Genomic DNA, 14,758 nt, shown 5'->3' with positions numbered 1-14,758 from the left:
CTGAAAGGCAAATGGGAGGTTATGGACACTGGAGATAAAGGTTAAATTGTAGACCTGCTAATTTGCTGGAGAGAAACTGAGAGCAGGGAGGAGACTTTTTGGGCCCAGGATAAATTTCAAACATTGACTTTGGGAAGCATACCTTTAAAGGAGCCTGAATTTGACTGGATCAGTCTGTGAATACTGCTGAAAAAATAGAGCAATCAGCCTGGAATTTTGTGGAGTTTCAGGGCTGGGTGTGGTCTGGGAAAGAGACAGCTAAAGAGAATCTGGTCAGAATCAATGCCATCTCTAGATGATTGTAGGCATACCCAAAGCTGTGTTAACCAGGGCATATTCAGAGGCTTCACACTCTAGGGGAATGAGGGGACAGACTTGTTTCTAAGATAGAAAAAGAACTCCTATAACTCAACAACAAAAAAGACAAATAAGCCAATTAAAAAATTGACAAAGGATTTAAATAGATATTTCTTTAAGGATATACAAATGGCCAAAAAGCATACAAAAAGATATTCAACATCCTCTGTCATTAAGGAAGTGCAAATCAAACCCACAATAAGATACTGCACCATTTCAATGGCTATAATCAGAAACTGAAAATAACAAGCACTGGCAAGGATGAAGTAAGAATGGAACCCTCAGGGCACTAGCGTGGCTCGATTAGCATCAGACTCCTGATTTCAGATCAGCTCCAGATCTCAGTTTAGTGGGATTGAGGCCCCAATCAGGCTCTGTGCTCAGCAGTGTCTGCGGGAGATTCTCTCTCCTTCTCCCTTCCCCAACTTGTGCACACGCTCTCGCTCTCTCTCAAATAAATAAATAATATCTTAAAAAAAATAAAATGGAAGTGGAACCCTTAAACATTGCTAGTGGGGATATAATATGGTGCAGCTACTATGAAGAATAATATGGCACTTTCTCAATAACTTAAACAAGAATGACCATATAACCCAGCAATTCCACTCCCAGGTATACACTCAAAAGAAACTAAAAACAAGTATTCAAACAAAAACTTGGACACAAATGTTTATAGCAGCATTATCCGTTATAGCCAAAAGGTGGAAACTGAATGCCCATCAATGAATGGTTAACAAAATATGGTATATTCACACAATATAATATTATTTAGTAATAAAAAGAAATGAAATTCTGAAAAATGCTACAACAGAAGCCAGACGCCAAAAGGCCACATATTGTATGATTCCATTGATATGAAATACCCGTAACAAGAAATCCACAGAGCCAAAAAGTAGATCAGAGGTTATAAGGAGCTAGGTAAGGGGAATGGAGAGCTTTTGCTATAGAGTTTCTGTTGGAGTGATGAAAAAGTTTTAAAAAATAGACGGTGGTAATGGTAAATATAATTAATGGCAATAGCCAAACTGTGGAAGGAGCCTCGTTGTCCATCGAAAGATGAATGGATAAAGAAGATGTGGTATATGTATACAATGGAATATTACTCAGCCATTAGAAACGACGAATACCCACCATTTGCTTCGACATGGATAGAACTGGAGGGTATTATGCTGAGTGAAATAAGTCGGAGAAGGACAATCATTATATTGTCTCATTCATTTGGGGATTATAAAAAATAGTGAAAGGGATTATAGGGGAAAGGAGAGAAAATGAGTGGGAAATATCAGAGAGGGTGACAACATGAGAGATTCCTAACTCTGGGAAACGAACAAGGGGTAGTGGAAGGGGAGGTGGGTGGGAGATGGGGTGAGTGAGTGATGGGCACTGAGGGGAGCACTTGATGGATTGAGCACTGGGTGTTATATGTTGACAAATCGAACTCCAATAAAAAAAATATTCATTAAAATAAATGTCCATATTAAAAAATAATAATAACAATTAATGGTAGTGAACTGTACACTTAAAAATGGTTAAAATGGTTATTTTATGTAACATATATAACTACACACACACACACACACAAACACACCTAATGCCAAACTCCAACATGCAGTATGAGATGCAGCATGAAAATCTTAGTATGACACTCTTCACAGTATGAGATTCAGATACAAAATTACACGTCTTCTGGGTTTCATTTAACAGGCTTATACTTTCAGTTCATTCTTAGCTTTAAAGGGTATTTAAATGTATACATTCTAGGCTTGAACAATGTTCCTATTATATGAAGTACTATTCTTAGGTTTTCTCAGCCTAATTTAATTTTATGATGTGTGACCATTTATCTATCACACTTTGGCATAACAGAATTGTAATTTTAAAAGCTCAGATATGAATTACACATTTACATATAAATTGTGGAATGTCCAAAAGCAAAAAGCAAACCCAGTAAGATAAAATTTCATATCCTCTAGGTATGGCTATAATAAAAAAAAAAAAAAAAAGAAGGGCAATAACAAAGGTTGGCAATGATGTGGGGAAACAGGAACACTCATGCATTGCTGATAGGATTATAAAATGGTACATCCACCTTGAAAAATGGTTTGGCAGCTTCTCAAAATATTAGACACAGAGTTGTTATATGACTCAGCAATATGACCCAAGAGACATGAAATCATTTGCTTATTGAAATGTTTTCATAAATGTTCATAGTAGCATTATTAATAATAACCAGAAGACAGAAACAATCCAAATATCCATCAACTGCCAAATGGATAAACAAAATATTGTACATCTATACAATATTTATGAATATAAAAGGGAATGAAGTACTGATAAATGCTATAACACAAACGCACCTCAAAAATGTGCTAAGGGGATCCCTGGGTGGCACAGCGGTTTAGCGCCTGCCTTTGGCCCAGGGCGCGATCCTGGAGACCCGGGATCGAATCCTACGTCGGGCTCCTGGTGCATGGAGCCTGCTTCTCCCTCTGCCTATGTCTCTGCCTCTCTCTCTCTCTGTGACTATCATAAATAAAACAAAAACAACAACAAAAAAACCCAAAAATGTGCTAAGAAATAACAGCCAAACACAAAAGACCATATGTTGTATGATTCCATTTATTTGAAATGCTCTCCAAAAGGCAAATCTATAGAAGGTAGTTTAGTGGTTACCTAGAACTGAGGGTAGGAATGGTAAGGGACAACTATTGGGTACTAGGTTTCACTTAGGGGTGAGGAAAAGGCTCTGAAATTAGATTGTAGTGATTGATGTCTGCACAATCTTGTGAATATACTAAAAACCATGGAACTGTATTTTTAAGTGAGTAAATTTTATGGTATATAAAATATATCTCAATAAAGTTGTGTCTTTAAAAACCTGCTCCATCATTTTGTTCCTATAGCCACCCAACTTTATTTCCTATATTACCAATATGAACCTTCAACTTTGTTCATTCTGAATCCATTGCTTGACTCTGCTCACATTGTTCCCCTACTGGGAATATTCTCCCTAGATTTCACTCCAGTCACAAATTTATTTTGACTATTTTCCTGACCAAGTCAATTCCTCATTGACCTAATTTTCTTCTAAAGTCCATACCACTTGCAATTGTTAAGACTGTAATCCCAAATATATACATAAAGCAGTTTTATCTTATGTCCCATTAATAGCTAATTTTTGCCATAATCTCTAATTCTTGCCTTTAATCTCTTTTATCTTCTCAGAGACAAGCTGGCATCTTAAACACAGATGGTACAAATGTCTACCGAATAACATATGTATGTCTTAATGCAACTTCCTACATATGTGTTCAGTAGTACCCAAGCCTTAACAAATATCCAAAGTCTTAAAACAGGAAACAGAAAGGAAGAAAAAGGAAACTAAAATGATGGGACATTTATCATTTCTCAACAGTGTATTAGAGAAGTGTATGTTTTCACAATTTATTTCAAGGTGGCTTTTTACTGCTGTCCTCAAATCTGGGTGTGCACTAGGCATACTTATCTTTTTTTTTTTTTTTTTTAAAGTAGGCTCCATACCCAGTGTGGAGCCCGATATAGGGCTTGGTCTCATGACCCTGAGATCATAACCTGAGTAGAAATCAAGAGTCTATGGCTTAACCTGCTTAACCAACTGAGCCACTCACACACCACAAGAGAAGGAAGAATTTAAATATGAAACTCAACTTTCTCCTAACAGTAGGGTGCCAAGATTCAAACCCCAACACCTTTACATACAGTCAGGACAATATTAACACAATGAAGATCAGAAGTACTAGACAGAGGTGTGTGAGGTGGGAATAAAAAGGTTCTACTTTCAAAGTTTAGAGGGTGAGCAGGGGCAGAAGACAAGTCTTAAAAACCAAACTTCTGAAAGCAACAAAGACAGTAGGTCATAGCAAAAAGCCACAAATTGCTGAAACCTAGATCTAGAGCCTTACTGCAGGAGCCTAGGACCAACATATTCAAAAGCATTTCTTTCTGGTACCCTGAACAGGGAAGTCTAATTCTACTATGTGAAATTCCTCCACCTGGCCCTGAAATGCTACAAACATAAAACACTTCTCATTGTTTAATATCAGAAAAATGTGTTTTCCCCTTCCTCTGTATTTATACTTATCTGGTAACTTGCCTTGTGTTGTTTAAATTAGGCCAAAATACACATACTGTAATCATTCAAACTTGCTTATGGGATTTCTCTGGTAGCAAAGGAGTTATCTTCAAATGTATCACTATTTCAGTTTGTTACATTTTTTTTTTTACTTGCTTAATTTGGGTCTCTTTAATAATTACTTGCTTATTTGCAAAACTCTTTAAATTATAACTTTCCTTCCCTGTCATTTTGTTTTTAATATTCAGTGGTTTACATTAAGGGATTATGAAATGTATTTAAGGTGGGTAATTCTTCACTTCAACAGTCAGCAGACTAGTAAGGTGCAAAGAGAAAATAAACAATATAAACACCTAGAGGAGAATGTTTTTCACAATTTATGTATTGTTATTTTATCATTTGCCTGCCTTCTTTGAACTCACATTTATAGATGCTAACACTCCCAGTTTAAATGTTCAATGAAGCATTTTTATTCTGCTTTTTGCAGAGGCTATCTAGATTTCTTTGAACTATGTATGAATATAGACAGCACTTGATTATCATTTTGAATAATGACTTCAACATAACAGGACAACTTCTCCCAATGAATACTTTGTTATAACAAGAAGGAAAGCATCATTATCAGGAGTCCAAAGTACTGAACCAGAGTAGAGCAGTTATTTACAGATCTTGTCATTTGATGGAATCACCCAGATGTATAAATAAGAATCTTGACTTCTTAAAGAAATCACTGAATAAATGAAAGAAATACAGAAAGCACCATTTATCAACATCCATTTCTCTCTGTCCATTATTATACTACTGGCCAATGATGTTAAATAGCTTGTGAAATTGGTAAATGAAAGGCTTTCAACTGCCTTCAAGTAAGAAAAACTAGTAACTTTTAAATAATGTATAACAAGGGCAAGCTGACAATGCCTGGCATATACTAGGAGTTCAAAAAATTATTGCTGAACAAAGAACTAAAATCAGAGCTTTCATGAGGTACATAGAGCATAAATAATTTCTTACAAAATAAATGTGTTTCTTAAAGATTTTGGAAAAGAAAATATCTACATTTGTATTTTCTTATTTTATCTTTTAAAATATGACTTAAATCCCAAAATATTAATTGGGGGTTGAATGTCCATGAAAGAGATCTTAAAAATCTTCATTATAATCTCTTCAAGTTTCTCTAGTTCATCAATTCACAGTTATACAAGGAGTACAAATGGAGTACTAAATTAAAAATTCATTCCTTTCAATCACAATGTCAGTAATACAGCCAGTAGGTCAGGAAATCAGAGAAGTTTTAATTTTCTATATATATTTTTTAAGGATTACTATTGACAAAACTTCAGGTTCTAGTTATGGTCTATCCACACAACTGTTACTAAATTTAAAGCAAACCCACAGAAGAAAAATATCGAAAGCAACCTATCCCTCAAGATGGGAAGCACAACTTACTTCAACTTGAAACAGTTCTCCAGCTCCCTCACAGTCATTGGATGTGATTATTGGAGTATGAATATGCACAAAGCCATTGTCCTGGAAGAAAAGAAAAAACCCACCTTTCTTTAGCATATTTGTATAAAAAACAATTTTAAGAACACATTATTTATTATACTACTAAAAGAGCACTAAAAGAATGCCATATCAAATCTATAACCCCCAAAGTATAACTATTGAGGTATCAAGGTGAGTATTTTACTATGCAGAGAGGCACAAAGAATTTAATTTTATTTTATTTTAAATATTTTATTTATTTATTCATGAGAGAGACAGACTGAGAGAGAGAAAGGCAGAGACACAGGCAGAGGGAGAGAAGCAGGCTCCATGCAGGGAGCCTGATGTGGGACTTGATCCCAGGACTCCAGGATCACACCCTGGACCGAAGGCAGGTGCTAAACCGCTGAGCCACCCAGGGATCCCCACAAAGAATTTTATTTTATTTTATTATTATTTTTTATTTTTTATTTTTCACAAAGAATTTTAAATCAAGAACTGACTTAGATACTTTCTAGTCCAATGTGATTTCAAAGATAAGGAAATTGAGGCCCAAAGAGATTTTTTTTTTAAAGATTTTATTTATTCATCCATGATAGACACAGAGAGAGAGGGAGAGGCAGAGACACAGGCAGAGGGAGAAGCAGGCTCCATGCTGGGAGCCAGACGTGGGACTCAATCCCAGATCTCAAGACCACGCCCCGGACCAAAGCCAGGCGCCAAACTGCTGAGCCACCCGGGGATCCCCCCCAGAGAGATTTAATGACAAATTCACACAACTAGTCGGTTGCAAAAACAGCCAGTACTGGAACCTAGGCCTTTGGGATCTCTCTAGTGTATTTTTAATTCCCACTTCTCTCACACACTGGTAGTGACTCAATACACACACACACACACACACTCACTCGCTCGCTCACTCAAGGCTAGTACATAATGATGTTGCCTTTGCTGTTTACAAAGTGATCAATGTGAAGTTTGGTATTTGGGGAAGAGACCCCCAATTATCATAAACTACCAAAAAAGGAGAAAAATTAAAGTTGACAAATAGGGACTGAATAAATAAATAGCAACAAAAGCAGAAATGATTTTTAGGAAATCTGTCATTCAGTTGATGGCACGGTACACTACACATGGCAGAGGCAGTGCATTTCCTTTGCCTCAAGGAAGATTCTGAGCAGCAAATCCATCCATTACTGAGGCGCCCAACTGCAATTCTTCCGCTCCAAAGTCTGAGCTATTTCCATTAGTGAACCACAAAAGCTGTTTGCTAGTAGGATCGAAATAACCCAGCAACTTCAAGGTTATGCTTCTTTCATTTTGACTATGGATGTAGGCAAAAGGTTACATTCTGTGTAAATGTTGCAGGTGGGTGTAGAGGCAGTTCAAGTGAACTTACTATGCAGAGGCAGAATAGTATGTGTTTCACACAAAAGTTTTGGTCTTGAAATCAATACAATGAATTCATACGTGCATATTTAATCTCTGCCAGATTGTGTCTATCACTGGTAGAATGTGTCTCAGTGCATTACACCAGGGACCTCCCAAATTTGCCCCTCCCTTTCTAAAAAGGGTGAATTTAAGTATTCTGGCTATGATACAAAAATGCCCAACTAACAACTTGTCTAATGATGTAGACTGATTAAATATTCAAGATATAAATTAGGAGTCTTAGAAAATATTCAAATATATACTTAACCTGGGAACTACATGACTAGAGGTGCCACACAAAGCACATTATAAGAATGAATGAAATATAATCAATAACATTACTGCATAAAATTTTTATCTTCTAGGAACCAGAATTATGGACATGAATCATTTATTCCACATGAATGCAGGCAACTATGAGCAGGAGTGCAGTAAACAAAGAAAGGAAGTGAAAAATCCAAAGGAAACGAGGGTGGTGAGAGGGAGGGGGAGAGGGAGGAGAAAATTTAACGGCTAAATGTAATTGCCAAAGTTAGAACGAACTGTTCAATTGCCACAAGAAACAAAACTGCAAATCTTATGGAAATAATTATATGGGTTAAAAAAAATCACTCAAGTAGTGGGAATTATTCTTAATACTCAATTAGTGCTAAACCTTTCAAAACGTGTCACTAGCTTTTTAAGTCTTAATACTGCTAGAAGGCTTATATCAAAGTCTATAACATTCCCGCCAAAAGCTATAAAGAACAGAGTTCAAAGAAAGAATAAGAAAGCACGGAGAACAAAATTCAAGAGAGCAAGTAGATAGGGACATAGCAGAATAAAAAGGAAAATAAACAGCAAGGAGTGGAGGAGTACTGTTTGCCTCCACCAGGGTAACAGTGTCAGGTATTTATCCCATCCTACATTCAGCAAACGGGTTCCTAATTAGAGATAGGAAGACCAGAGAAGGGGCCAAAAATAAAAGTACACATTTACCCAGGGGTTTTTTTTTTCCCTCTTAAGATTTTTTTATTAAAAAAAGAAAAAGATTTATTTATTTATTTGAGGGGGGGGGGAAGCACAAGCAGGGTAAGGGGCAGAAGGAGAGGGAGAAGGAAACTGTAGCTGAGGAGGGACCTGCCAGTGATGTGAAGCTCGATCCCAAAACCCTGGATCACGACCTGAGCCAAAGGCAGACACTTAACTGACTGAGCCACCCAGGCACCTCTACTCACTCAATTTTTCTGCTTCCACCCACCACCTCTGAATCTCTAAGTATTTTTGATACACACTTTTTTTTTTGATACACACTTTAGAACTAGATATTTTATATGGCACTGACTATCTGAAAATTATAAAATTCACATACTAAGGCCCATGCATACCAAAGACTCCTGGACTGTTATTTTTCTTTTACACTTACACAAAGCATGCATCATTATTTAATCAGAATCAATAGCAAAGAAACATGACAATAATTTCTAGCCAATGACAACAGAAAATGACAGCAAAAAGACAAAAAAAAAAAAAAAAGAAATCCATAAAAAGCAGTCATAGGAACGCAAAGACACAATAATAGTCTGGGGTTATTCAACAGGGGGGGCAAAGAATACACCCTGACAGGCTTTTTAAGACTTTCTCATACAGAAGAGGGAAATATCTGATACTCAAGAGAAGAACCTGGACTCATCCAGAAAGGGCAAACTCTTCAATGGGCTCAATTAGGAAGCCAGGGAAATATGTAATATATTTTAGGATAACTTCCACTGGAAATTGGAAAAAATAGTGCCTAACAAAATAATTGTTATGGGAGAAACTCAGCTCTTCTAAATAATTCATTCCTTGAGGATTCTAGATATCCAAGTTTTAGTACATAGCAAATTTGTCAATTTTATGCATAAACCAACTTAAACACAAAACATTTTTGATACTCAAAACAAAAAAATGCCTTTCTAATATAGAAATATTAGAAAAAAATAGCAACAAAAAAGTTGCTAGGATATTTAAGTTCAGATATTTTAACTTATGAAACTCTTACTTAGATTTTAAGTCTTAACATCTTTCAGGAAGCCAAAAGTATTAAGTCACAGAAACAGTACCAAATACAAATAACATATAACTAGTATTTAATATGCACTATAATACCCTGTGATTTCAATTCAATGCTAACTGTTATACATACAAATGGGTAACATTATAGAATTATCAGGATTATATTTTCTAGGGCTTCACAATTAAAAAGTGAATTTATAACACTCAAAATTACCTGCCTTTATAATTATAACCAATAGTGCTAAAATTCATTATTTTCAACCACTTAAAATGTTATTTTGCTTATTTTTTATTTAATATTTCCCTAGTTTATTTTTTAAATTGTTTACATTTTTGTAAAAGCTTCCCATAATAAATGTAGCAAGTAGGTAAAGCTCACTTGTCAATGGACTGCCAATATCACCACCTAGTGGCCAGAAATCTCTAAAAGTTTCTGTATCGAAGCAGGTCTACTTTAGCTACTATTTAAAGCCATACGGGGCAAAAAACATTTTTAGATCTGAACAAATTTTCTGTTTGTGTGGTTCAAGCACTACTAAGAAGCTGTATAAGAAAGTTTATAAGAAGGGCACCTGGGTGGTTGACTGTCTGCCTTTGGCTCAGGTTGTGATCCCAGGGTCCTGGAATTGAGTCCCCCATCAGGCTCACCACAGGGAGCCCGCTTCTCCCTCTGCCTGTGTCTCTGTCTCTCTTTCTGTGTCTCTCATGAATAAATCTTTAAAAAACAAAAAAAGTTTATGAGAGCATATAGAAATGCACCCTTTCGAACTATAATAGGATGACATAGTATAATGTGATGATTTTTTTTTTTTTTATCCAAAACTGTATTCTTCAAAGCCTTGATGTTCTTTAGCTGTTTCACCAGCAATTAACTCTGGAGAAGCTTTTCAAACAGCAAGAACTATCCTGGTAAACTACAATAGGGCTGGGCCTGCATGAATTTGGACGCCTCCAAGGGAAAGGTAGCATGTTTGACAAACTCTGCCAATCAGCTGGATCTGTAGAAATGGGATAGGAAGAGCTCCAGAACAATACTGAACTTTATCTGCTGCGCCAATCCTGGGCTTTGGGGCTCTCTCATCCACATTCTTTCATTCACCTCATCAACTTAACAACTATATTCCCCTATGGCTTTCACAGATAGAGGCAAGTAGCTGACAAACACTAAATAAGACAAAATGCCTTTAGTTGTGTACCAATCTACTTGATTAACACCAATAGCTCTTTAAAAGTAGTGCCTACTACATATAAAATATGTCTATGATCAAGATGGAAAAAAATCCCCCTTGAAACAACCAAAAACAATAGAAACCAACTATTCCTTACCCCTCAAAAGCACATTAAAGGATGATTTTCAAGACAATGGATATCAGACAGTGATCCTTGAGGTGGGAAATAAACTTTGTTGAACCCTCTAAACAGCTCAGCTTACTACCTTGAAATTGTCCAGGCCTTTGGAGGAAGAGGGGGGAAATAAAGTGTAGCCCAGCAGACTTCCTGAGTAGAGAGTCTGAGGGCAAAAGTGGCTAGAATTCATAGGAGAGTGCATCAGAGAGGACAGAGTTGCAGAGAGAACTCCAGAGATGTACAGAGGGTCACTTTGGAGTATTAAGTAGAAGAATCATAAGCACATACATGTGGGGAAACTACCAAAGGCCAAGGAAACAAACATCCAAAACAGACTAGAGGAAACAATGCTTGGTACTTGCATGTGGCTGCAAACAGTACCTGTTCCCACAACCAGATTGGAAAAACTCAAAATTCACAAGGCACTAGGTAAAGTGCTCAGTAGCAGAAATTAACTAGTCCTAGACTGAGCACTGCTCCAGACCTACTTACCAAAACCATAAAAGCAAGGCCCAAAAGGACCAGTTTCCAAGAAGCTTAACCTCACACCAAAACAAAGGTTATTAATATCCAACACAGTAAAATTCTCTAGGTCCGGCATCTAACCAAAGATTAGCACATAGGTGAAGAGGTAAGAAATCATAACCTGTAATGAGGAGACTAACAAATCAATCAAAAAGGACTTAAATAACTGACAGACATGTTAGAATAATGAAGAAGACATAGTTATTAAACAGCTATTAAAACTGTAAATAATTTTAATTAAAACTGTATGATATAGGGACACCTGGGTGGTTCAGTGGTTGAGGATCTTTGGCTCAGGGTGTGAGATCCTGGGATCTGGGATGGAGTCCCACATCAGGCTCCCTGCGGGGAGCCTGCTTCTCCTTCTGCCTATGTCTCTTGCCTCTCTCTCTCTGTCTCTCAGGAATAAATAAATACATCTTTTAAAAAAACAACTGTATTGTATATGTTAACAAAGTTAAGCAGAGATATGGAAGATATTTTTTTTAAAAGGTCCAAATTGCGCTTGCTTCAGCAGCAAGTATGCTAAAGTTGGATGAGGGTGTCCCCTGTGCAAGGATGACATACAAATTCATGAAACGTTCCATATTTTTCCACACAGAAGGAAAAAAACAAAGGCCTGAATCAAACATCTAGATATGAAAACCACAATGTGAGATGGAAAATGCATTAGATTGAAATAACTACAAATTAGTCATTGAAAAAGAAAAGATCAATAAGCTTGGAGGCATAGCAATAGAAACTACCCCCTAAAAAAACACACAGGGAAAAAGGAATTTAACAAAAGAAAAGAACATCAGTGTGCTATGCAGCTATCATTAAGTGACTTCATATATATGGGCAATTGAAGTCTCCAAAGTGGGGAGGTAACATAAAAAATATTTGAAGAAATAATGGCTGAAAAACTTGCTGAAAATTAAAACACATAGATCCAAGAAACTTTACAAGGTCTAAACGAAAGAAACAAAGAAAACTGCACTAAGACACATCACAATCTAATTGCTCAAGACCAGTGATAGACAATTTTAAAGCAACCAAAGAAAAAAGTATCACACAAGTAAAGAATGCTTGGAATAAATATGGTAACTAACAGAATTTTCAGGATACTACTCCAAGATTGCAATTATTCAACTTCTTCACAAGAAAGAATAGCCAAGGGGGGTGGAAAAAAACAACAACAAAAAAGAACTAAAAGCACACAAAGCACTTTACCTTAAAGAAAGAATGAATAGCAGCTGTGGCCTCACTGCGAACCCTCAGTATAGAGCCCAGAGCATTAGTTCTGCACCGAAGGTGAGGATATTGTCTCAGATACTCCAGAGGATGCCTCTCTTTATACTTAAAAGGGAACGCCTGCCAATAAATGAAAAAAAACAAATTAAAAGCTAAAAAAGATAATGTTCTATAAAATCAGTTTCTATGACACTTGTTAAATAGTAATGCTTCAGAACAAAATTAAAATGTTTTCCTTTTATTTTTCTTAATATAAGTGAATATAGTCCACATTAGTTCCAAATTAGTAGAATGGTAGGTGGAATCAGAGATGTGGGTTTGAATTCAGCTCTACTACTTATTAGCTGTAGAACCTCAGGCAAAGTTAATATTACTGAGGCTAATGTGTTATTTATCAAATTTCTATCCATTAGTTTGTATCAGTCACTACTTACAAATAGAGAGATTAGGATATAATTATGTAAAATAGTCTACTGTTTGGCACATAAGAATTCAGAATATTGTAGATATTAAAGATTATGTTTTCTACAGCTGTGTACACACAGCTGGTGTTCAATTTTAAAATCACCCAAATGTCTTGAAAGCCCACAATCATTTATAATCAATCAGCACTGTTTTTCACTGTTATCAACATGTCTAAGAACATAAGGGAGGGTCAACAGCTTTCTGTCATCTGGCAGAGGAGTAGTGTATATTTACAAAAATTTCAAATTATGAGTCTACATAGAAATATTACACTCTTCCCACCCTCACTTTTTAAGATTAAGAAACAAACAAACCTTCAGACCAAAACCAAAGTTTCAATAAAAAGGTAACAGAAAAGCTAAGTAAAAAAGCCAAATTGGTAGCTTATTTCATTTAGTCTTATCTATTTCTTTTAGTGTACACGTTAATTTATTTCATAATAGAAAGAAGTACTACATCTACTAAAGTCAAAATATGACTACATTAATAGGAGTTTGGGGACTGCCTCGGGATCAGAATTCTCTAATGTCTGAATACTTAAAAATGAACCTGAAATCAAGGGGAAGATGAATGACAACGATAGAAGCCAAGTGAGAAAAATTTAAGAAGAGTAAAACACATGGCAAATTTTAATAATCATTATACTCCTCTAAAAATGCAAAACCAAAAGTAGTTACCATCTACAATGCCTCTCTGAGTTTCAAATTATTTTCACCGTCTACTTTTCAGAAATCTTAAAACCAGATTCCTGATTTTACATGTCAATTAGTATTTGTATTTCTTTAAAAATTATTCTGAATGACTTTTTTTTTTACAAGTTGCCCACTTTCTTTCTATTTCTGTGTATTTATTTTCCTTCAATTATCCAAAAGAAATAAAAATGAAAATGATGCAATTTCCCTATACTTCCTCATTTTTTATTCATTAAATACTTGAAAACAAGTATAGCAAAACTACAGGATAGTCAAATGGCTAGTACATCAACTTCAGCTGTGACACTAGTCAGCAATATAATGTTAGGCAAATCATGTCACCTGATTGGGTCTCATTTTCTCCAATTCAGAAACTGGGTTGATAACCTATGGTTTTATATCCTCTAACTTCTTTATCAGGTGATAAATAAAAGCTACTAGCAAAGAGTCTTGCAAAAATAGGCATAAAGAAAAGAAAAAAGAATTTAAGATTTATTTGAGAAAAAGCATGTGCACATGAGCAGGAGGGGGAGAGAGAAAACCAAGCAGACTCCCTAGTGAACACAGGGCCCAATGGGGGCCTTGATCTCAAGATCCTGAGATCACGACCTGAGCTGAAACCAAGAATCAGATGCTTAACCAACTGCACCACCCAGGCACTCCATACACGTCTCAAAGTAGGATTTCTTATCTTTGCTCAGCCCAGTAATTACAGCACTCCAATGCTGTCCCATAGAATTTTCTGTGATAAATGGAAATGTTCTGTATCCGTGCTACCCACTATGATAGCCAGCAGCTGCAGGTTATAACTGAACCCTTGAAATGTGGCTAATGCCACTAAGGAAGTAATTTAATTTTGATTGATTTAATATTAAATTCATTGATATTAAATATGTACAGGTGGTTAGTGGCTACTGTATGGGACAACACAGTTCTAGATCCTGCAAAAGTCATTATTAGGCAGGGATTTTCTAAGAACATGGTCTGCCCCTGTATGTTTCTGGGGCTAACAGGGGCATCCTTGTAAAAGCAGCAAGTTTCAATTGTGACAGTTGTCCAAAGAGATGCATAAATTAATACT

At 36.1% G+C, this 14,758-nt stretch overlaps 1 protein-coding gene and 1 pseudogene across 7 annotated transcripts in view; one reads left to right on the top strand and one right to left on the bottom strand.

The window, feature by feature from the left end:
• Window positions 1–14,758, bottom strand: part of NARS2 (asparaginyl-tRNA synthetase 2, mitochondrial) — a 136,435-nt gene that overhangs the window by 115,909 nt on the left and 5,768 nt on the right. For 6 of the 7 annotated variants that reach the window (XM_038568491.1, XM_038568488.1, XM_038568489.1 and 3 more), the window contains exons 4-5: window positions 12,500–12,640; window positions 5,915–5,995 (exon numbers count right to left, since the gene is read on the bottom strand). In XM_038568491.1, coding sequence (XP_038424419.1) covers window positions 5,915–5,995; window positions 12,500–12,640 — 222 coding nt within the window. Of the gene's footprint in view, window positions 1–5,914; window positions 5,996–12,499; window positions 12,641–14,758 lie in introns of those variants that run through there. The other variant, XM_038568493.1, reaches the window with a different exon arrangement.
• Window positions 11,793–11,880, top strand: LOC119865097 (annotated as a pseudogene).

Source organism: Canis lupus, chromosome 21, assembly GCF_011100685.1.
Source record: "Canis lupus familiaris isolate Mischka breed German Shepherd chromosome 21, alternate assembly UU_Cfam_GSD_1.0, whole genome shotgun sequence".
Classification (NCBI taxonomy): domain Eukaryota; kingdom Metazoa; phylum Chordata; class Mammalia; order Carnivora; family Canidae; genus Canis; species Canis lupus.
This window is presented reverse-complemented; position numbering and strand designations above follow the sequence as displayed.